Here is a 24,383-nt window from a genome sequence, read left to right as displayed (position 1 = left end):
GTCCCGCCCCGACCCGGGCGGGCGGCGGCGGCGCGGGCGGCGGCGGTGGCCGCCTACAGCCCCCACAATGCCGCGGGGCGCCGAGGGAGCGCGCGGCTCCGCGCGTCTCGCATGGCGGGGGCGCGGGAGAGGGGCTGGCGGCGGCGGGGGCGGGTTCCCCTCACGGACTGCGCCTCTCCGAGACCGCCCGGCTGCCCCCGGCCGCCGGGGAAACCCTCCCCGGGTAATCGCTATTCGATAATCCGCTGAATGCCCGTTCTCAAGAGTCGTTGCGTTAGGAACAAAATAGCTTTCCAGAACAATCTTTCACTAATTCAATAAAGAGGAGAGAGCGCTTCGCCTTGGCAAAGACCTGCTGCGGCGCTCGCAAACTGTTAGTGGAGTGTTTTATTCCAGCAAGTAACCCGTTCTTTGACTGAAATTCCGGGGAGAGGGTGGTGTTAGACAATCAAAGTGTCCTTAACTTCGGCTGGATCACGGCCAAGAATCCGTAAATTCGTTATGAAATGTCAATAATGCGAGCTCGGCTTCACCTGTTACCTTCAGCCACCACTCTGAGAAATTGGGTGCCAAAGGACTGAGTGCAGAGCTCTGTCCTGGCTGGGAGGGTTTAAATACGATCAGATTAAGAAAAGCACACACAATATTATCAGCACCTTGAGAATTTACTTGTCTCCTGCACACAGGTAACAAGGAGAAATTTGTTTCCTCAGACTGCCCCAGGATAAAGCTACCTGGAAAAGTGATATGGATAAATAAGCAAAGGCTTCTCAGGTTCAGAGATTAACAGAACGGGTCAGGTTGGAAGGGACCACAGGGTCTGTCCCAAGCTCCCTGCTCAGGCAGGGCCATCCCAGAGCACGTGGCACAGGATTGAGGCCAGGTGGTTCTTGAACATCTCCAGACAGAGAGACTCCACAACCTCTCCAGAAAATCTGTTCCAGTGCGCAATCACGTGCACAGGAAATAATTTCTTGAGTTCAGGTGAAATTTTTTGTACATAATGTTCTGCCTTTTGTCTCTTGTTAATGTATAAACTAGAAGATTACATGTAATAGCTGTAAGGCCTAAATGAAGGACTGCTGGTGCTAGTCTATTAGAAACACAATTAATTAGCAGAACCTGATCTGTATGAAGTAGAATGATTTTTTTTTTTTTTTTTTTTTTTTTTTTTTTAACAAAAAGAAGACTAATTTTTTTTAATACCCAAGCCATGAAAAAATGTTTGGAAAATGCCTATAGTCCTTCCAAACTGCTTAGTTAAGATTAATTTTTCATCAAGTGGAGTGAGATCCTAGAAGGCAAACTAATGATTTTAGCCTTTATATATTTACAAGCAGAAGGAAAATGTGTAGGAAATACATCAGTTTTAGTTTGCTTCATACTTAAAATATATTTAATATGCAACTGAGTACTTGTCAGCAAATAGTAGTACTAGGGGAAGAATTTACACAAAAAATGCTATGATTAATCACTATTTACATTTCACTTGCCTTTCAGCATGTTCAGCTGCAGAAATAAAAACTGGTCCAGCTATTAATATTTATCTATATTTGACTACATTACTTCTGCCCCCATGCCAGGTGATGTGATGGGGATTGATCTTCAAAACATTCCTGGGAGTGATTGTTTCTTTCCAGGCAAAACAGAGCACCCAATCCTTTAGTATCTTATTTTCCCTACAGCATTACCTACCATCTTCAAGGATAAGTTACTGTATTACATACAAACCAGGAGAAAACTAAACAGGATATCCAGGTCAAAAGGATGATATATATGCATTTTTGGTAGTCAGGTAGAAATGGTTACTAACACAGTTTAGTTGTAGAGGAATTGGCCTTTCCTATTCTATTTTCCAATTACATCCCTACGTGATTTTTAAATCCAAAGATTTTACTTAAGCCTCCCAGTTCCATCACTGTCTGTATGATACTGTGTGCACCTGTATGTAAATCATGAGGTGACCAGACTCAACTATTAACCCAATTTCCAGAAGTTCCCATAAGTAAAGAAGTTTCAATTTGCATTCTTGAGGGCTAGCATTTTGGCAAAGCAAGCTGATATTGGAGTGTCTAAACATGGCTTCCAGGCACTGAGTTTTAAGCATACTTTTTAAAAAGCACCCATATAAAAATCAGATTTTTTTTTCCCAACATTTAAGAATCATGAATATGTATACTATGAAAAGAAAAATTGATCTGGAATATAACTTCTAGATAATGTTAAATTACTTGTCTGAAAAACTAAAAAAATTTGCTTGGGTTATGTTTTGATTTTGTTATAAGAACTCTATAAAAAATACACCATTTTCATTATGCTATTTCTGAGCAGATTTACTCTTCTGACCATACAGGCTCAGAGGGTACCTCTGGCACACAAACTATAGTACAGGTACAACATGTTGGGCATAAGAGCTGGAGACAGAAGAGATGGAAATTTTATTCCCCGGGCTGCTTGCAAACATAAGATGCTTCTGTTAAATTTGCAGAGTCCCTCCTGATAAGCATCTCCTGTCTGACGCAGAGAAGACATGATGGATATCAGAGCTGCACTCATGTACCAAAGCTAGCCAGTCCATAGCCTTCAGGGTTTTTTTTCGTGTTTGTTTGCCTAATTGTTGCCCCAAGTGGGCAGCTGGGATATTTTTAGGACAGCAGCAGCAGAACAGAAGAGCAAGAGTAAGTTTGGAGCTGTGCATATTTCAGCAGATTTCATCCTCAGGGAGTTGTGTTTTATTGATCTCCATCTGAAGGCAGAGGAAGGTCTCATGAGAGACTCTTTTTAAGGGTTTGGGGTTTCCCCAGGTAGCAGTAACACTGCTATATTACTTTTCACAAAATCTTTATGCCTTTAGTTTTTTAAAGAAAAAATATTTAAAGATATTACAGATGGACTTTATTAATTTAAAGGGTTATAAATTTGCATCCCAGGAATGTGTTTTATTCTTTTTCCAGTGTTCATAATCAAAACAGATTCACTGTCCATATTGAGGATTTATCAGTCCTTTCCTTACCTTGCCTGGGGTCTTTACAAGGAATAGATTTTGCTTATCTTCCCAAACAGAAGAAATGTCTTACTTCTTCCCTTTTCAGTTTTCTGATCCAATGAAGTGCAGATGCAGAGGAGTTCCCAGACTCCTTTGGGAGTCCTTGTGTTGCTCCATCCTAGGTGCAGGATCTGATATTTCACTTGTTAAATTTCATGCCATTAATCACTACCCAGTGTTCCAATCTATCTAGATTCTTTTGTAAAGCCTCCTGCAGAGTCAACAGCACCTCTCAGTTTAGTGTCACCAGCAGACCTGTTAATGGTGTGCTCAGCTCCTGCATCCAGGTAATTGATAAATATATTGAATAGAACTGGCTCTAGATGTGAGCCCTGAGAAACTTCCCTGCTCACCAGCCAGATGTGGCCACTTTCACTTCAGCTCTTTGAGCTCTGCCTGTCCTTTAGCCAGTCCTTCACCCAAAACATCATGAACCTGCTCATCCCACTGTCAGACAACTTGTCCAGAAGGGTGCTGTGAGAGACAGTATCAAAAGCCTCACTAAAATCCAGAAAAACTACATCCACCTCCTTCCCTTCATCCAGCAGGCAGCAACCTTATCACAGGAGTAAATCAAATTAGTTAAACAGAACTTTCCTTTTGAGAACCCATATTGACTGTGTCTGATGACTGCATTATTCTTTAAATGATTTTCAGTAGTATACAGTATAATCTTCTTTATTTTTCCACTTAACATTTTATGAATTAACTTCCAGTTAAGGAAGTTTTGTTTTAAAATGTTTGTCTATTATTTTGCTGAGCCTTTTATTATTTTAATTAAGTTTTTGCATCATCTTGTCTGTTTGAAGGAGTAGCTTTAAGTTTTGCTGAATAAGGTCACAGTTACCCAAATAGCAATAATAAATTTTACAGTCTAAGTTGACTCTTTGACATCTTCATGACAATCAAAATTAGAAATGGACTCAAAAACTACCCATATGGCAGCAGCTTGACAAGCTCATCTTAGAGAGCAAATAGGAATGTCTCACAGACATGTGGAACATCAAATCTCCAATAATCAAGCAGTAGCCAGCTGGTGGGGTTACCTACTTCATGTGCAGCTAGAATACACTTATTTTTAACAACTGGTACAAAGACTTCAGGTTGCATGTACAGAAGAGAATAAGGTTTGTAAAAAGTCCTACAGAGACCTACAACAGCAAATACACTTTTTAATCACATGCCTACTAAAGAGATAAGATGTTGGGGAATTGCAAAGCAAATTTGCCATAATATTTTTTATCATTTCATTATCTATCACTGGATAGATCATATTCAGGCTGTATTTAATTTCAAATAATTTACATGACCTCTTACTATTTTCCCATTATTGTGCTTACCTTGCCCTAGGATGGATGTGCTGTGCCTGGGAGAGCTGACAAGACAAGGAAAATCACAAAGCTAAATCTTTCATGTTACTTTTTTTCCCCTGTAGTTTCTTTCTGTTTGATATGCAAAAGGCATTCCAGTTTGTAGAGCTGAGGACTAAGGGCTGATGTCTGAGCAAGTGGGAACATTGTGTGAGATGCTGAAAGAACTAACTCTGGAGCAGCAGGTACTCACAATCTGTCCAGGCTCTGCCTCAGCTTCCCACTGGAAGACGCAAATAGTTCCACCCCTCATATTCATCCAGGATACTGTGGAGATACTTTGTGAAGCAACCTGTGATGAACGCGGATGAGCTCATCGGGAACAGTTCTACATGGAAAGCAGGATTTGTGAGTAAACCAGGCCTGGAACTGCACAATGAGTAACAACACCAAAATAGTACTGACTAACAGCTCATTAACTGAGCACTGCCTATACTGTGCCTTGTGGGAATTCCTGCAGTGGCGATCTGGGATAGTAGTACATACAAATGAGAGAAGCAAATGGAATATGCATAAAGACATTTCTTAAACAAGTGCTTAACTTGGCCTCTTTAATGATCTTTTAATGTACTTTTTTCATTTATCCAGATTCTGTTTAAATATCCTCACACCCCTGAATATATAAATATATTCACACTCCAGTTGCAAGTATTTATTTAGCTGGTATGGACAGAACTGTAAAGAAATGTAATCACTTTTATGGCCTTCTAATTTCTATTTCATAGTTGCTTTTTGTAGTAATTTTCCAGAGTGTAAAGCAAACTCTCAGTACAAAAAGAGCATGTGAAGGCTGAGAAAGAAGACATCCAAAAGGCTGCTGTCTTTATATTCTTTATATTCTCAAAGTTTCTGTAGAGGATTTTTTTCTTGAGAATCTTAGCACCTGAAGTTTTGTCACTTGATCTTTTAAGGGTATGACTGACATGTTCATATCAGCACTGCAGGTATATATATTTGGAATCTATTTATGTGTATTCTGTTCTGATGAGTAGGATAAAAGCTGGTATGCTCTCCAGGGAGGAGCCTTTCAGGCAAGAATCTGTGGTAGTGAACAGTTTTTGCAACAAGATAGTTATGGATAAAAAGTTATGTGAGCCACACTTGCCTGAGACAGATTGTTACACAGTCGATATCTTTAGAGTTACTGCCACTTGAAAGGTTTTTTAAAAGTCACAATGGCTCTTTTCTATAACGTATGGCTTATTCTTTCCTTTGGCTGAAAATTTTTGCATGTCTTTAGAGTATGCCATGAAGAGAGTGAAGGGCTCAAGGATGCCACCTAAAGCTTAAAGACACAAGAGGGTAAGGTGCAGTGAGAAGCTACACAACAAATATGTTTTGTGGAATGGGTTCTCTTTTGAAACACATCCTTATGCCATGCCTAGTGTGTTTTCCCTAAAATGCCATTCTTAGCATAAGCAGTGGCCTAAGTGCTGTTCTGGTACTCTATTATTATGCTGTAGCATATGAGGAAGTATTTGGCCCAGACTCCAGTAATTGAAGAACAGCCCTGACCCCCGAAATAAAACCCAGCAGGCAGGAGTGAAGTTTGAGTGCGAAGGAGCAGCGCAGCAGTCAGTGAGAGATGTTGGGTGCTCTCTGGGCTGGGGACTCACTCTGGCCTAGAGCTGATCCTTTCTGCTGTTAGTAGCCACCTCACCTACTCCAGGGAGCAAAGGGCACAACTGGTGTCTCAGCAGCACTGCAGAACAGGCATTTGAGTTAAACTGGAAAATGAGCTCCAGCTGACACATGCAACGACTTCCCCAGCTTTTCAAGGCATTTTTAGCCAGGTACCCGACCTATTTAGCCAAATAATGCATTTGTCTTTTGTGTCTTCCTAAACTGAGCATCTGGAACTGAAGCATGAGGTCTAACTGCACCCCAGTGCAACTGTGCCCCAGTGCCAGATGAAATCTTACACTATGCAGCCCATAAAACCAGAACTGCTGTCTCTCTGTTTCAGACAGTTTGTGTAGTAATTTAGAAACCACTTTTGGTCCTTACTAGTTGGTATTGGTACTTTTTCATCTCAGTCGGCTGCTTATCACTTTATCAGTAGGTGGCAGTAATAGACAAGCCTGTGCAGTTCCTACTTGTAATAGGAACTTGGGAAAGAAAACACCCAATTTTAGAGCAAAGCTGCTCATTTTGTTTGTTCACAAGCGTGAGTGGTGTAAATGTACTTGACAAACTCTAAAGTACACTTTTCTCTAACAGAAAGAAAAGATGTTACCATACCAGTTCGGGTATTTATGGCTGTACTTAATTTAATAGTGCTATAAAGCTGGATTCAATTAGATGCAAATGTACATTATTTACCTAAAGATTAAATGTGCAGGTGCCTGTCAAATTTTAGGTAACACTTATTCTGGTAAGTTTGCACACAATTTTTCACACATTAATATTTGAGTCAATCTAATGATTTTAAGTATTAGTTTTCAGTAAAAGAAGCTGGTATTTCCTAGGAACCACTCCTCCCCCAAGTTTTCTTTAGTCTCCTTGAAGAAACAAATCCATATTTTGATGCAGACCCAAAGGACATCCATAATAATGGCATTTTCTTGGAAAACTATGTATACAGATTTTTATCCCTATATAATGAAGATAGGAAAAAACTGTATAATCAGGTCCTCTCAAAGCACATATTTTGTAACTCCTTTGATATCAGAAATCCAACTGGGTAAATGACTGCCTTATTGAAGTTTAGGCTTTAATATGCACCTTTACAGACTGTTGTTCCCAAAGTGTTCTTTCCTTCTGTTGGATTTGATCCTGCTGTAAGTCACCGCAAGAATGCCTGGTTACAACATCCTTATGAATAATCATTTACTTTAGTGCCACTGACAACAAAGATTGTATTTATTTTAACCTATGGTGTGATGTAGAATACCTTACTTTAAACTTTCCTCCATATTTTTCTCCTACTTTGGCCATAATTTCATAGAGGTTAGCTTAAAAATTTGCCTATCAGCACCAGCCAAGCACCCTGCTAGTAATTTAGGACATGATATAGGAAGCAAAGAAGGGGAATCTAGTATGTCATAAAGAGGAGGAAAATAGTTTTTTGGATTGAAATGGTAGCATCTTAAATTCAAAGTAAACCAATGAGATTAATCTCATAGAGGCAAAACAGCCAGCCCCACATGTGCTTCTGAGACATTACAATTTACCACAAATCTATTGGGAGCTCTCATTCCATCAGAGCAGAAAGAGTTGGGATACAAAGAAAGATTAATCATAACATGTCAAAACCCCTTTGAATCCAATTCTGTTCTGAAATTCTCACTCCGCGAGATGACAGCCCCAACTCACAGAGTTAAGAGAGAGCATCCATTGCTTTCTGGGCTTGAACTACAAATAAACAAGCCTAATGGCATATGAGAGGAAACAGAGAGAGAGCAGTACAGCACTAGGATGGCAGCAGGTCTGGATTTGTTTTCATTAAAATTAGTAGGAATCTAATCAGACTGATGAAAATATGAACTCATTGCTTCAGCCTACAGGAAACCATTCTGTTAGATAAATCCACATTTTGGAGAGGTTTTTTTTTTTTTTGTTTTTTTTGGGTTTTTTTGGGTTTTTTTGTTTTTTTTTTTTAATATATCATTCTATATTTCATGATAGAATATGTATTCATTATTTAGAAAAATGTACAAAATCATTCAGATATTTTTGTGTAGAGCTGAGGCAAGATGCTTAACCATGAAACTCAAGTATCAATAGCAGATTACCCAAACCACGTCAAAGGTCAAAGCAACACAAAATATAACAATGACAAAGACATTTTCTGCTTTGCTGAGACTGGAAGAAAATACATTCTTTTAAATGTTGGTTTGTGGATCAAGTGGGCATTAGAAGAAGAGTGAACCAGATGACGCTATTCTCTTTCAGAAAGTCGATTTTTTTGATGGTGTTCTTAAGGAGAGTAATATATTTGTATGCAATTCAGAGCTGTTACAAGTTTATTTGAAGTGCAGATCTTCCAAGTTCACCTCACCCTCTTCCCCTTTAAATTACTAATTTGCCAATAGTATATCTTCATTCAAGGAACTGGTAAATAAGGCCTAAGGATATCAGAGAAAGGTGTTCTCTTTTCCAGTAAGGAATTATGCTTCTACAGTTTAACCTCTTCAAACACATTATAGACATCTGCTAACATAAATATGCACTTTATGGTATTCCATGTATTTATTTTTTTATAAATTAGAAGCATGAAATCATCTTGATAGATACATGTTTTTTTAACCTAATGAAATTTATGAATTTATGAAAGAAACCACAAACATGGGAACCAGCTATTTAAAACAGAACTCCAACACATGCACAACTCCTTGAAGAATGATTTTGGAGAAAAAAAACTGAAGATCAAAATAATTACATTCTCCCCTTGTGAATAATAATTCTGGATTTTTGTAAATGCATCTCTTATAACCAGAGACCCTCAAAAGCACTGAAATGTTTCCATCTCAGGATATCAGACACTAACCCCAATTAGAAACAGAAAGCAAACTGTTTGCAACACTGTAATAAGCTGTGGCAATTTTGTTATTTTAGATGGGAATGCAAGTTGTTACAAAGCCTTTGAGAATAAAGCTGTTTGCCCTATATTCTCCTCCCATGCTGTTCCAGTTAAAACCATACATGCAGAAGGACAAATGAAAATGTTGCCATGGTGATCAGAGCAGTTACTAAATCACGTACGTTGTAGGAAGGATTCCCCAAAGAACCTTATTAAGCATTTTGTTGCTCTTTTAAAATAAATATTTTCAGAAAGCCTTTTTTTATTTCACTGTCAATAAAATAGCTACTCAGTTAGCTAAACCCTATTTCTCTACCCTCAAAATAAAAACACACCATACATTAAGAAATATTTTAGTTAAAAGTTAGGAATGGGATTCTTAAGCTGAAAACTTTGAAATAGGAACCTATTTCAAAGGTTGAAATAGGTAGGATGAGCCTACCTGTTCAAGATACTTTAATGTTTTTCGGCATAGGTATGTCAAGCCTGCTAAGATACTGATGTCTCCAGCTGCCCAGGTCAAAAACCAAATCTTTGAATGAAAGATATCTCAAAAGCTTATTGGTTAAAAGGAATACTGTTATGTAGGGGTTTTTACAATAATAGTGCATGTGAGACATGAGGTGAGTTCTGCCAGCAGCAGAAGCACCGCCCAAAGCCCCCTGTCCCTGTGCCCAGACTAGTAGCTGAACCCAGGCAGGTCAGGCCCATTATCCAAACTGAATGGCAAAAAAACCCAAAACCTGTACAATGCAGACATCTTGTATTTCCACTGCACAAAACAGTACAACAGACATCAGTGGAAATTGCTAAAAATAAGCTGGAGAAGGTACATGCACTTTGGGGGAAATGCATGTGGCTTTGTTCACCAAGGAGCCCTTTTCAGCATCTTAATTCAGCATTTAAGAATACCCCAAGGCCCTCAATTCCTCAGCTAGTTTTTTTGCCTTGCAGGTATTTAAGATGTTTATGGAATACAAGTTTGTGCAGAGGAAGGGAGGAAGCTTGATCTCTTATGGGTGGCTGTTCAGTGTTTCAGCTCAGACTGGTGCATGCAGTTCTCCAACAAAATTGTCTCCTGCCTTATGAGGCTGGCTGATACACTGTACATATCAGCTACTGCAGTGAGACAACTGTCCTAATGCATCTGATTGAAAAAGAGCTTTCATTTTTTTTTTTTTTAAATAAGGAGAAGAACAACAATAAAAAGAAGCCTCTAAAGTAACAGTTGCTTCCATCGGGTGCCCTGTACGAGTTTAATTTTACTTCATGAAGAAGGCAGTCTTAATTCACACCTCACTCTTTTCCTTTCACTGAACTTTTAAGTTGAAACAAAAAAAACATCCCAGAACCTCCAGAAATTACTTGCAGGCAACTTAACTAATCTGTGGCCACAAAATGTACAAACATAGTGGCTGTCAACAGCACAGTGGTCTCGCTGCATATCCTAGAACAACCTTTATTTACCATTACTCTCCATCCCCATAAAACCCTACTCTTGTGGGCAAAGGCATGTAGAGGTCTGCTCAGAAAATGTAATTACCCCTCCCTGTGCTGTTCAGGGCAGTTTTACACTCCCCACTAAAACCCTCAGGAACACTTTTTTCACAGTTCAGTTTACTTTCTAATAAATTGAAATCATTATCATTAAAAATAAGATACAAGCAACCATATTTTTCTACATTTTTATTGATGCAATCCTGATGCGTGATTATACATCTTCATTCTGCTCATAGCTACAATGGCACTTTACTAGGATTGTTTTTGTAGTCAAGTTTCTTACAGTCTTCAGAAAACATATTTACAGACACCACTTACTGTATAAGACCAATCATTCTAAACACTAAATCACTGGAATATTTTCCTCAATAGTGCTACTTGAGGAAAAGGTCACACTACTCTCTTTAGATAGAAATTTGTAAAGGCAATTGAATTGAATTCACCTTCCAAAGAAAATAAGAATGTTAAAAATAGCTTCAAGAATTGATATGACTCATTTAGATCCCAGGAAAATCAATTACTGGCAAAGATATCTACAATTTGATACTGTACTTGGTATTTTCACCAAGACCAAAAGAATATTTATGAAGAACTGAAATTAAACTTGTACATTGCTCTGAAAGATAAGCATTAGCTTGAATTGTTCTTTTTTTTTTTTTTTTTCTTTATTTTAGGGTGTTTTTTTAGCCAAAATTGCACTACCTTCCAAAAATATTGTAGTTATGGGGTAAGTATTGACATTTGAAGAAAAATTGCTAAAAGCATGCAACACTGATACCAAGTTTTAGCAGATGACATTTTTAATTGAAAACTGACTCAAAGGATAGTACAAAAGAGTTTCTTCTCCCTAAAGGGATTTTCAGATGCAGGTACAGGAATAATAAGGGGATCTTCTCCAATGTGTGCATCACAATATGCCAATAAATCTGCTGCAGCCTTGGATACCTAATAGAAGAGAAGAGAGAACTACTGTAACACTTAATTCTGAACCAATCTGAATTGCATAAATATTTTTCATAGAACAAATGATAATGGAAGCTATTGTAAAACAGGGAGTAGATTGCTTATCCTTTAAATACTAGCCACATCTCTTAATTTGCTCTTCCTAGGCCTAGTAATCCTTCCATACATTTTATCTAACATAGTGACATAGTGACATCAACATATTGATTTATATCATCCATGTTGAGCTGTTCCTCTCCATTAGAAGGAGGTCAGGAGCACATAGTCATTAAAACATTTATATGTTAACCACCCAGAAGCGATAAGGATTCTTCTTGAAGTGTCTGTTTCTCTAGAGAAACCTGCTTCAGCTCTTACTCCCATTAATTTGTTTTAAGGTACTCCACACACACTCTCTCTCTACCCTTTGCTGCTCTGGTTGCAAAATAAAAAGTCCTTTAGGCACATGACCATGGGATTAAAAAGAAATAATAAATCAGGAACAAAACTTGAACAACATATGTCATAGTATTTAAGCTAAATACTACTCTTTTCAATGAAGCAAGACAAATGTCTTCTGCTTAGTAAATTACTATAAGTAGTCCTTTATTCACAGCATTTATTTAAACTTGAGCACTACCTTAATATTTTTTAACTTAATATTTTTATACTTCTAAAATTAGTACTTCTCAAGTCTCCAAATTCAGAACACAGGTTTATGCTCACTGAAAAGTCTATAAAAATACAAATACATACAAAAATGTAGCAGTGTGTTAAATATTTGCAATGCAAGATATTTTGCATTAAATGAAAAATTAAACCTTGCAATTTTTGCAGCTTTGTGCCATAAGAATATTGGTGGCAGTAGGCCACAGTGACTCATTTATTTTTTCAATAATTTAGAATGTATATAACATTTTTTTTTTTTTCTGATCAGTCCATAAGATATTCACAGCTATCTGTATCTCTTTGCTTTGATGAATTACTAGGTTTTCAATATTCTGATAATTGAGAAAATGAATTCTGGAATCTTTACAAAGAAGTCTTTTTTCCTGAGCACCATGACAGCTTGTCCCCCATCAAACACTGAGGTCAGCATGTTTGCACAACTGCAGTGAAGAGAAGAAACAAATCGCATTTCTGGTATTTTTCTACCAGGTGTGTCACCAATGTTAGCTTTAAGCTTCCCCACGCCCTGCTTGCTTTGACATGAACCCAGCCCATAGTAGGCTTCAGATTAGATTCATGAAGTCAATGGGTATTGAATCAGAATTTGCATGAAATTTGGATGAACTTCTGAAGACAGTTACAGACTTTATTTATTTATTTTCTCTATTTTTAATTTCTCTATGTCTTTGTAGAATGTTTAAACCTATGGAGAACCTGTGGTTGGCACCCCAGTATAGACTATCCCCCTAATGGAAGAAATAAGAGTCTTAAGGTTATTTAAAATTAGTTTGTCTTTGAATTGGCCTGCAAGAAAAAAGGATGACAGAGACACTACATATGAACAAAAGGCTGCTGGGCACAGGTGAAACAGAAAACTGATAAAATCAGAAAAGATTCACAAGGACCGGTGCTTCTCAAAAAGAAGCAAGTAAAACAAAAATGTATTGAAAGTTACAGACCTCAAAGTACAAAGGATTGTAATGATTTTCTTGTAATGATCTTGTTAGTTTCATCCATGGATAAGCAACATCAGCCCAAGAATATTGCTTTTCATTCAATGGAAGAGAAGTACAATTTCAGACCACATTCTTAGACGGCAGAAACACAATAATATAATTTCCTGTTTCTTTAGGTATTGCTGTGCTTTGATATGATATAACAACAACAAAAAAGGGTGTTTCACTAGTAAAAGCTCAACATACATTTTTGTATCTAACTTGTCCTGTAATGCTGGTAGAATTGTTGTGAAGCAGAGTAACACATTCACAGAATCACCTGGGTTGGAAAAGACCTTTGAAATTATCAAGCCCAGCCTTTGACCTAACGCCCTGCCAACTGACCTTGCCAACTGGACCATGGCACTGGGTGCTACATCAATTTTTTTCTTAACTCCAGGGATGGCAACTGCACCACCTCCCTGGGCACTCCACTCCAATGCCCCATCACCCCTTTCTGTGAAGAGAAACCCTTCCTTCAATGTCATGCTGTTTAAGTCACATTTTAGTTTGCTTTTAAACAAATCATAGTACAATTTATTTAAAAATCAACCTGCAACAAGAAACTGAGCAACATGATCACTGTCACAAACGAAACCTGCACTAGGCCATATATTTTCATCCTTTAAACAAATTAAAGGTTTTGAGAGGAAAAATCCTCCCACTGGGATTACAGCAGTCATTAAAAAAGTGAATTATAACCAGTTCTTCACTAAAAGTACAATAACTTAGGCCTGCACAGTAGAATAATGACCATTCACAACAGGGAGTTAAATGAGCTGATCACAATCCAGGGGCAACAAAACACGAGTAGCGTTGCCAAAGTCAGACCTGTGGCCCAAAAAAATAGCAAAATACAATATTGCCTCCAGCAAGTTTCCTGCTCAGTGTCATTATTGGGAAGAGCAGTAGTGGAATGTCTGTGCACTGAGCATGGCAGCAAGGCTCCAGCAGGGATGGCTGCTTTGGCACAGGCAGCACCCACAGGTGCCCCACAGCCAGGGCTGCGGGAACACTGATGCCATGGAAGGAGTTAAGTGGAGCCCAATCTATCATAGCTTTTACTGCCTTTGGGGTTATTTGTAGCTGAACGTTGCTCTACAGCTTCAAAATAGCTTTTCTTAAGAATTAAAATAAATGCATTTGATTTGAATATTCAAATGAAGCGAACACATTTATCATGTCAGCTTTCCTACGCAATACGTCTTGGTCTGCAAATTCAAAGTAATTTATACATATTGCAGAAGTGGCTAAAGAAAAAATCAGTCTCCAGTTTGATTGATGAATTCTATCAGAAAGTTAACAACTCATTTTTAAAAAATCTTTTAAGGTGCATGGATTAAAAGATGGAGTATATAGGTATCACACCGATCTCACATTTTGTAGAATTACTTTTACTCTTGCAAAAATCTCATCTGGTCATCAAATTAACAAAAGGGGGAAAAAATCCAACAGGTCACTCAAACCTGGTGCTTTAAAGAATTAGTCTCAGGAGGACTGTGAAATTTTAACATTATATTTCAGAATAGCAGAGGTGATAAAAGCTGCCAGAGTTAGAACATCCTGTTAGCTGCACCAATAATTATAAGCTTCAGTGACAGGGCAAAATGCTGCAATTACAATGTCTTCTGCCTTGTCATGGATTGTGACTAATTACCACCCTTGCTAAAACACCCACTCTGCTTATCCTTTACATCTAAAATAAAGAGATTCACACACATTTATTGGCATTCTCACTGTTCATCTCCCAACACTATTCAGAACCAGTTAGGAATACTTCCTATCTTCCTTAGGAAAAAGAAAATGGAATGATAACTGATATGCCAAAGGTCTTAAATGTCAGAGGACTCTTGCTTTTCTGCTTGCAAAGAGAAAATTAGGCAGTGCTTTGTTCTGAGGACAGCTCTGATAAACACCAATACTAACTTTGCTTTCTCAGTTTTACTGCTAACATCTTTAGAAGACCCATTATTCTACAAGTCACGAGGCCACTGTTCACCTGATTTACTTGGGTATTTCCTAGCTTGGAATCTGCGTTTCCCGCTTCCTACTTACTTCTCCATTATAACTCTAGCTGTTCCTTTGCCAGGTAAGACAGGTTCAGTTATGATCCTTCTGGCATTCCTGTGGTTTACAAAAAAACCCACAGTAATCCTACAACCAATAACTCCATGTTCCTCTTCCAAGTTGTCCTACTTCTTTCACACCTCAGCAGCGAGTTGTCTTTGTGGAACCTCAGAACACAGAACTGCTTTGCTGCTCTGACTGGCTAGAGGATTTAATAGGACTTCTTAAATGAGTTGAAAAATCCAGAACACAGTGGGGAGTCAGCAACTATCAACATACTTTTAACTACAACATTTTAACTGAGTGGACCCAACTCTTGATGGTTACAGGTTACTGTGCATTGGAAACAAAGTGTCTCTGTAGTAGAAAAATAAACTGGAATTTCTGATTTTCCCAGTCAATAACACAGACACCTCTTCCATATTACCAATATGGTCTTGCCTGTGGTGGCAATAACAACTTGGCTGTAACTATTTGCAAAAGAGGATTTAATTAAATTATTTGGAAAGCCCTGATATTTTGTTAAATGTCTAACTAGTTTAATCAGATGCAAAACACCAGGAAAAATGAAGTTAATTTATCTACCTTTACAGTAATGATCTGAGAACTTAAAATCTCCTGTTGAAATCACTAGAAAGTCTCTTGGTAAAATTTGACTGTGCTGAAACACACCGATTCAAGATTAAAAAGCCAAGCAGATTCTGAAGGAATAAAAAGCCCATCAACCACTTCTCACAATCCCTCATATGCTTGTTCAAAGAAATTCTAGAAATTGAGGCATTTTGAAAAGTTATATTTGTTTTATATTAGTATAGGAACCCTCATAATTCTGAAACATGCCAGATTCTCTTTGGTGTGTTTTTGGTCCCAGGCTGCTTCAAAAAGTGAAATAATTGCACTTTCAAGCTACCTTTTTTTTTTTAGATCTGCCACATTTGCTAATAACCGTGTTAATTTTAATTAAACTAACTCTAAAAAAAACCAAACCTATGTCTTTCTTGCAGCTATGTCTTTCTTGCATATGTGATTAAAAATGTTATATAGCTAACTAATGAAGCTATTTGCAAAACTGACCTAATGATGTGGGACATGACAGTTACCACTGCATATACAGAAGCAAGATTAAGGCAATCTACAATTTCAAATGCCAATTATCTGGGCCATATTTTTCCAACCTTTTCCTCTGTCACCCACACCCTCCCTTGTCAGTTCTGTTCATGCAGCTGCAATATGACCTGAGCTGGGACTAAGCAAGGCAGACCTTCTCTTACTGCAGTAAGCAAACCCCTGTCCCGGTGAACAGGTTATGTGATCAATTTGTGACACGCTATGAAATAGAGGAACTACTTTTGCAAATTCAATGGTCTTACAAGACATCGCTAAAAACTGCCAGAAAACAGAGTGACTGAAATTTCTTTTTTCATATGAGCAAGACTGGCCACTCATGTGAATTGCACTAATATTTCTGAATTATAAATATTACTTTTTCAGCTGGTGAGTTTGTGATCTGAGACTATTTTAAAAATCATAAATTATATACTACTGACCCCACACTGACTACATGCAGACTTTCAGCATGCAGGATGGATGGACAAACAGCCTGAGTTAAGACTACATGAAGATTTTAATGTACAACACTTCTAAATTGTCCTACTGACTTAATAATCCCAGTTACAATTTGTAACAACTCAAGCACAGTTGTTTGTAGAGAACTGTGTCATTTCAATGCACTACTTTTTAAAGATGTAAAGACTAAAAACTTCTTCCTTGTAGAGACTGGATTTTTTATCGAAATAATGCTTCCTTATTTTCAGAGGAAGAGAGCAAAAGAAATGAGCATTGCTTTCTTTAAAAGTTCTGTGGCATTTTAACTTCTAGGTGCTTGATATTTCACAAAATTTTAGCCTAGTGGAAAGCAGAATGACAAGCAAGAATAATTCACAGGACTTTTTGGTTAAAAAACCTGAAAACCTCTGTTTAATAGTGCCTTTAATGATAATATTTAATCCACAAGAGGCATGATGAAACCCAATCTTCACATACAACATATTATCAAGTGTGAAGAATCATAACTGCACACTGCAATCATACCTGTTTTTTGTGCATGACATCTGCACTAAAACAAAACAAAGCAAGGCAATTCAGTTTGTCTCATCAATATTCAAAAATTTTGCAATTCCTTAAAGATTTATTCCAATTCTTAAAGGAGAAAAACCAAGAAACCAGAGCTGCACTTAAATTCAGCTACAGATGACAAAGAAGAGCATCTGTGCACCTGGCAGCTAACTTTAAGCATTTCACAGAATACCACTTTTGACAAATGTAAAGGACACTCACATAGAAGCAGACTTGAAGCCAGACTTTGGAAATTGCTTCACTAGAACCCACCAGGTGGTATGTAACTTACTCATAGTACTGAATACTGTTTTATTGCTCAACATAGGTTCTTGATTTCTGCATTATTAAGGACATGCTGTTCCACAAACTAGTCAGTGAATTCAAAATGTTGACAATAAGTCTAAGCTTACCTTTATTCTATCCATGTATGCTTCCATTTTTAATTGCTCCACAGCTTTCCTGGCTTGAGAAATACTGGTTGTACTGTTTGACACTAGTTCCTTCATTTTGTTTTTCCTGGAAGAGATGAAGTTGAGACCATTTAAAGAACAGGTAGCAAATGCAGCAATCACTGAGAGGAGTTATCTGAACTCTAACCAACCCTTGCCCACCACATCAACACTGCCAGGCTGTTGGTCATGAATACAAAGCAGACACCATTTATTTCTGTTCTCTTGCTCCATGGCACTTTATTGCATTACATATTTGCATCCTCCATCATCAGCATTCTGGCTGAATCCTGCAAATGACACACAAATGCAGAGCACATGACCATGACTCCAGTGTGAGAATGGTTGCCCTGGTTCACGTTGCCAACGCAGAACAGCTGTTCACAAACAGACTTTGCAGGCATTGCACAGTTTGGCTCCACGCCCCAGTTACACCTAGAAACATCAAAATAAGCTCAGAAATGTGTGCAGTAGAAATTAATGCCACGCCACTCTCACCAAGCATAGGAGAGAAATTTTAAGACAGAGAATGACTCAGAATTCTGACTATCGATAAAAGAAGTTTAGAAATGAGGTAACAGATTAAGATGAAATAATGCAATTTTTTGCTTAGACACCCAGCAAAATCTAGATGATTAAACCCAGTACAATATGCTACACAGGATAGTAATGCTTTATTCTTTAAGAGATCTGCAGCTCTTGGGAAGGAACATCTAGGTAAGGTATGGCAGCTTTTGGTTCTGTTGCATTGCTCCTCCTTGAGGGATTAAATCAGCTCAATATCCAGCAGTCCTCAGCACTGTTGTTACCAAATGAGTCTAGACCTCCACATTCAGACCTTGACTAACTTTAAATAATCATGCCAGAGGTGGTCTGCATGTCAGAGACCTCCCTTGTGCTTACAACTCTATGCAGCACTGGCCCAGCACAAGGAACAGTCACTGTTTTGAAGTCACTGGAGGTTGGATTAAGGCCACATGGAAAGATGATGGGTTACAGACGACCTCGACAGGTCCCAGACTAGTTGTACTAGCTAGTAACACCGATGCTGAGGTTTCAATCAGGCAGCATTCCCCTGTGGTCCTTACCACAAGGGCTACCTGCAGCCAGATTTATCTGGCACCAAGCCTCAGAAACCAATACAAAGTCCAGCAAAATGCAAAGGACACAGAGGCAGATGGGGCACAGGAAAAAAAAAACACACAAGGAGGCATTTTGCACTGCTGCCAAAGCAGTTTTAGGCTTAGGCCCTTCAAAATGAATACTTCCAGCTTATTTCTGGATAAGAAGCAAACACCTAGAACCACACATATTTCCCTTCTTGAACCTTGATAGCTTACCTGATCCAGTCACTGGGGTGTGAGATACAAACAGGAAATAAAGCAGGACACTGTAAATGCTTTTGTAAACAAACCTGTATGTACAATGCCCCTGTTAGAATCAAGAGAAGTACACAATCCATAGTACAAAAAGAATGGAGGAATAATTTTTTAACTACTTTGATTTTGCAAAACACAAATGCTCAGAGACAAGGCAAAGACAGTTGTTTCTTCTCACAGCCTGGTATGAAAGAAACTGTTTCTAAAAATCAGTAACCTGTGCTGTAAAACAGGATGGTGTAATACAGATGCCATGGTGACCCATGCTGAACACTAATTTGAAGAAACAATAGAATTTTTTCCTTTCAGATCTAGTGTAAGTCAAGGCAGGGAAATGCTACTTTAGAATATATTAATTTTGCCAAGCAAAACAAAAGCTTTAACATACACCAAGACAAAGAACAGTTTTTTTGCATATGTGTGTGTCATTTGAATGGAAGACAAGTTTCCCCCTTGTGTGCTCTGATGAAATAAAATCGTGTCAGAACATAGCAGGTTTTTTGTCTTCATCTTTGTTTACAAATTTTTAACTCCTATTCCTTACAAGGCACGGGGCTGAATACACGTGGAGGAACTGGCTTTGCATAAAATGCCAAAATCCACAAAAATCCACAACAGAGCCACAGCCTCCAATACATTTTGAGATGTGTTTTCACTTGCAGTGGAAAGTCAAACAGCAGAAAGGATACAAGATATTCACAAAAGGAGAGGCTCTCAATTACAGCTCATCTCTGCATTTTTTGTTCGACTCAGCCTCCTCACTGTTAAGTATCAACCTCTCTATAAAAATTAGAATAAAAACATTTAGTTTTGTTTACAAAATGATACCCCCACAAGAGTGAATAATTTAAATTTTATCATCTCCCCGTCTACCTTCCTAATGATCACAAAGTCAAAAATGCCAAAGCTAAATCAAAGAGGTCTTTCTACATTTGTCACATACATTTAAATTAAACTGAATTAAGCAACTGCAGCTCCTTGAACAGCTCAGAGAATTCCACATCTCCCACACTTTTTTGGCAGTTCACTCACTCATACTGTAAAAGCTATAAACATTAGACTTAGACAATTTGAACTGTCACTACCTAATACAAAGCTGGCAAGAAACAGTGTTCACAGTACTTCCAGCCAGTGTTTAAGCATCTACAGAATAAGGATTGAGTTAAGTCCATAGTAAAATTTTGAAAAGATTGTGAAGCTTAAAAATGCTTCTAAAAATTCAAGCCATGTTTCTAAAGCAATGCCACAAAGATAATATATCCTTACCTATATTCTGAAACATCAAGTAGGAAAATTTAAAAAAAAGAAAAAATATATATTGACTAGTAAAGCATTTCACAGTATCAAAAATAACTAGAATATGAGGCTTCATAAAAAAAAAAAAAGAACTTTAAAACAAAAAAAAAAAGTCTGGCACTAGGCATTTCAAACATGGGAGAAAATTTCCACTTATCCCCAGCAAGAGGTTGTTTGTATCCATAACTTGTTTGTTTATACTCTGAAGCACAAACATTTGTTCTGTTCCAAATTCTGCTCCAATATTTGCCTTTACATACATTTAAATATTTAACTACTATATTTCTGGAAGTGTTTAGCATCCATTTAAGTATTTAATTTTTTCCAGACAGGTATGGTTCCATAACTTTGTGAGACTGACTTGTCCTCACATACCAAGCTACATATACCTCTACCTTCTCTCACTCTCTGCAAACACTGTACATATCTGTGCATCATTTCAAGCCCTATTACATATGGTATGATTCTGACAATGAGAATTGTAACCACTTTCAAACCAGGCTGTGATAAAGATCCCTGTTGCATACAAAACTTTGTATGACACTTGATTCTGTTCTCCTTAGGACCTATGATAATAACTTTAAGTTTAATATTCTTTAATGAAATTGAATTGTTACTTAGGAATAAAGCTCTGGAGAGAACAGAAATTTTAATTACAAGAGAATCTATTACACACCCATCCCCTGGAATGGGGAAGCCTTTCCTCAAACACCCTCTCGCAGGGTGTGTTTCAGCTGAGGCTGCGCCTGACAAATGGATCTGATCCTTTCTCTTAAGATGACTCCTCTTAAACTGTCCAAGTATTCTCAGGCCTTTAGTCCCACAGGAAGGCACATTTATCTTTCTATTGTACCTGGGTGACCAGCCTACAGGATCATAGGTGGTTTATGTTGGAAGGCACCTTTAAAGATCACCTGGTTCAAGGCAATGCAACGTTCCTGCAATGAGCAGGAACATCATCTTACTGTAACAAATTGCTCAGGGCCCTGTCCAAGCTGACCTGGAATGTTTCCAGGAATGGGGAGTCCACCACTTCTCTGGATAATCTGTTACAGCGTTTCACTACACCCATGGTAAAGTTTTTTCCTTATATCTGGTCTGAATCAACCCTCTTTTAGTTTAAAACCATTACCCTGCATCCTTTCACAACCGGCCCTGCTATAAATTCTGTCCCAGTTTTTCTTTTAAGCCTCTTTTTATTACTGAAAGGCTGCAATAAGGTCTCCCCAGAGCCTTTGCTTCCCTAGGATGAACATTTCCAGCTCTTTCAGATATTCCTCATTGGAGAGGTGCTCCAGCCCCCTGATATCCTGGTGTCCCTCTCCTGGACTCGCTCCAACAGGTCCGTGTTGGGGACCCCAGAGCTGGATGCAGTGTGGATGCAGTGTAGATGCAGTGCTACCAGAGCTGAGTAGAGGGGCAGAATCACCTCCCTTGACCTCCTGACCACATTGCTTTGGATGTTTAAAAGGAGAAATTCTCCCTATCATTTGAATTGCCTAAGACCCCTGGAACCAGAAATTCTCAGCTGGATTTGCTACTGCTCATTCCTGGCTATTTTTACCTTGGATCAATACGGGCACACACAGGTCCTGACAATCACTGTAGTTACAGTAAGTGTGCTAATGAGCAGCCTGCATGTTACTACTGCAGCCAGCAGACCTGGATTATACAGGAGCTCATTTATCCAACATATTTTTGTCCAGCACACTGAGTTCAGTGACCTGGTCTGTATTGATTCCTTTTTTTTAGGGGAACACCGGCTGGGCTAAGGAAGAACAGTGACAGCAGCTACACAGCCTTTTTTAGCCAGTTTCTGCTGACTGGCACCCCACACCAGACACCCTTTACTAAAGCATCACTCCTGAAAGCTGTGCAGCAACAGCCTCCCAGCCAGCTGCATTTTCTGGCATTTTGTTCTGTTTACCTTACCTCATGCTTTTTCTGGGTGCACGTAACTCATGTGTGCCAAAGTTCTTAATTTCCCAGGCTCCTAAAAATGCTTGTGAAGAGCAGCTTTTCCTTTTTTGTTTTTACAATGAATGATTGTACCCAACAGCACTTCAAAGGCAAATTTATCTTATTATAATGCAGAAAGCTGCATAAATATTTGCAGGTATAGCTTGATGCTGCACTAGGGTAAGGAGTGCAATCTTCACTTACTAAACATTATAAATTCTTGTTAGTAAAATACAGAAAAAGTCTAAAAACTAGAGTAACATAGAGTAACATAGAATCAAAATTGAAATTTCAAGCTCTTCAGGATTGATTTCTACAAGGGATGAAAAGCTGTGATTTCCCCCCCTCTAGCTCCAAGTACAAACTTTCAATGCCATACCATAAAAGTAACCCCTGGAATTCAATCTAAAAAGGCCTAAACCAAATTGCTGCCTTAATCTAAAGTGATGGACCTGAAATTGCTAGATTAGAAAACCTGAGGTTGACAGCTCCGAAGAACACCTTCCGCACAAGCTCTGTACTTTTTTGACCACACAGCCCAATATGAAAGTTATCCCAATCAATCATTCATCAAAGTCCCAGTGACACCGGCAGGAATCATCCCTGGATAATGACCTGCAAATCACATCCTAAATTGTGCCACATTTCATTATTCACTTGCAGGAACATAAACAGCAAAATTTACAGCCTCACAGCAGTTTGATGCCAAACTGCTATACCAAAGAAATTAAAAGAAAAAAAAAAAAAGAAATGGGAAAAAACCCAACTTCCCCTGCTATCTCAGTTCTTACTCTAAGATTTACAGCAACTGATGTAGCTCTGTAAAGAGGGAGGGAGGATAAGGAATCCTTTTCTTTCTCTATCTCACGGCTGCACAAAGAAATACAAGAAAATTACTACTGGAGCTTTTCACTCCATCTCCTAAGGAGAAGCTTAGTAGTACAAGCAGATATTATTAGATTAAAGGCAAGAACTATTGTTCATCACAAGGAAAGAATGCAATTTTCTTACCATAAACGTGGTGACTTCGAAAATAACTTCTCCTCAAGTGATTGCAAAGCAGCAAATCTCCAACAGCTCAGTTCTTGTCTAACATATCATATCCAGTCCAACTGTCAAGTTCCAAAAATTCTTGCCATCATACCCAAATTTTTACTCAAAAAAATCATCTTGCTTCTCAACATAAAAAAAATCAAAGGAAACAATGGCTGAACTAATGTATTTCCCAAGGACAATCTTTTTGTGCAATATTATTTATCATCAGCATACAGGTTATGTGAACATATAGCCCAGCAAAGCATCAGAGATTTGGAAAGTCTGAGGCAGAAAGATTTTTTTCTGGCTACTGTTTTACCTCTTTAGCTAATTTTGAAAGACAGCTATGAGCTTTCAAAGAAATACACAGGAAATTTTGATTATTCCTCTTAAACGCCGCTTAAAACGTATTTGAACAGAATTGTAACCTACAATGTAGGGAGAGCCCCTCCGGGAAGCTCGGCACTGCATCACCTGCAGGGCAGAAGCGTTTTTTAAGTTGTTATTCCGAGTTTTCTGTCTCACTGCACTGCCCTAATGGCTGTGCTGTGCAGCAGCTCCCAGCACCACACATCGGTGATCACCGCCGGCAGCAGCAGCCGGGCAGCGGGAGCTGCTTCTCCGTCAGCGCTCGCCAGCCAGCAGGAAAAGCGGCACTGCCTCGAGCCTTCGCCCCGGGCAGCTGCCGGAGGAGGAAGGGGCACACCGGGAAGAGACCCCCTCCCTCCCCGCCGCCCGCGGGATACCTGGGCTCGGGGCGGGCTCTCCGGAGAAGGATGCTCCCGGCCGCTGCCGACCGAACCCCGACGCAGACTCCTGCGGATAACCGGGAAACTCCGGCCGTTGCCTGCCCGCAGCAGCCCGCGGGACCGCCGGGATGCCGGGCGGAGCTGCCAAGGGATTCCCAGGACACCAGCGCCGACCGCCGCGCCGCCGAAAGCCCCGCGCGGAAACCCCGACCCGCCCTGAGCTGGGCGCCCCTCCCGGCACCTTCTCCCGCCCGGGCCCGGGCACTCCCTCCGTCCCTCCCTCCCCC

At 39.0% G+C, this 24,383-nt stretch overlaps 1 protein-coding gene across 3 annotated transcripts; it reads right to left on the bottom strand.

Moving 5' to 3' along the window:
* Positions 1-10,609: 10,609 nt before the first annotated feature.
* Positions 10,610-24,321, bottom strand: GNG4 (G protein subunit gamma 4). Of its 3 annotated transcripts, XM_072927098.1 has the most exons (4): positions 24,094-24,228; positions 23,324-23,485; positions 17,640-17,745; positions 10,610-11,383 (listed from the first exon to the last, which is right to left on the bottom strand). In XM_072927098.1, exons 3-4 carry the CDS (start codon positions 17,733-17,735, stop codon positions 11,255-11,257), a joined length of 225 nt encoding a protein of 74 aa, XP_072783199.1. In that variant the 5' UTR covers positions 17,736-17,745; positions 23,324-23,485; positions 24,094-24,228; the 3' UTR covers positions 10,610-11,254. The 3 variants fall into 3 exon arrangements, with proteins under 3 accessions (XP_072783199.1, XP_030124116.1, XP_072783200.1); XM_030268256.4 differs by lacking the exon at positions 23,324-23,485 and having other exon boundaries at positions 24,094-24,321; XM_072927099.1 differs by lacking the exons at positions 23,324-23,485; positions 24,094-24,228 and adding an exon at positions 23,780-24,022.
* Between the last annotated feature and the right edge of the window lie 62 nt (positions 24,322-24,383).

The sequence above is a fragment of the Taeniopygia guttata genome, chromosome 3 (assembly GCF_048771995.1).
Source record: "Taeniopygia guttata chromosome 3, bTaeGut7.mat, whole genome shotgun sequence".
Lineage (NCBI taxonomy): Eukaryota > Metazoa > Chordata > Aves > Passeriformes > Estrildidae > Taeniopygia > Taeniopygia guttata.
Note: the sequence above shows the minus strand (reverse complement) of the source record. Positions and strands in the feature narration are given on the sequence as shown.

Excerpts from the sequence above, each read along its gene's own strand:
- GNG4 (XM_030268256.4), bottom strand. The coding sequence starts at position 17,735 with ATGAAGGAACTAGTGTCAAACAGTACAACCAGTATTTCTCAAGCCAGG. Across the intron at positions 11,384-17,639 it reads CATACATGGATAGAATAAAG|GTATCCAAGGCTGCAGCAGA; the intron begins GTAAGCTTAGAC and ends CTCTTCTATTAG.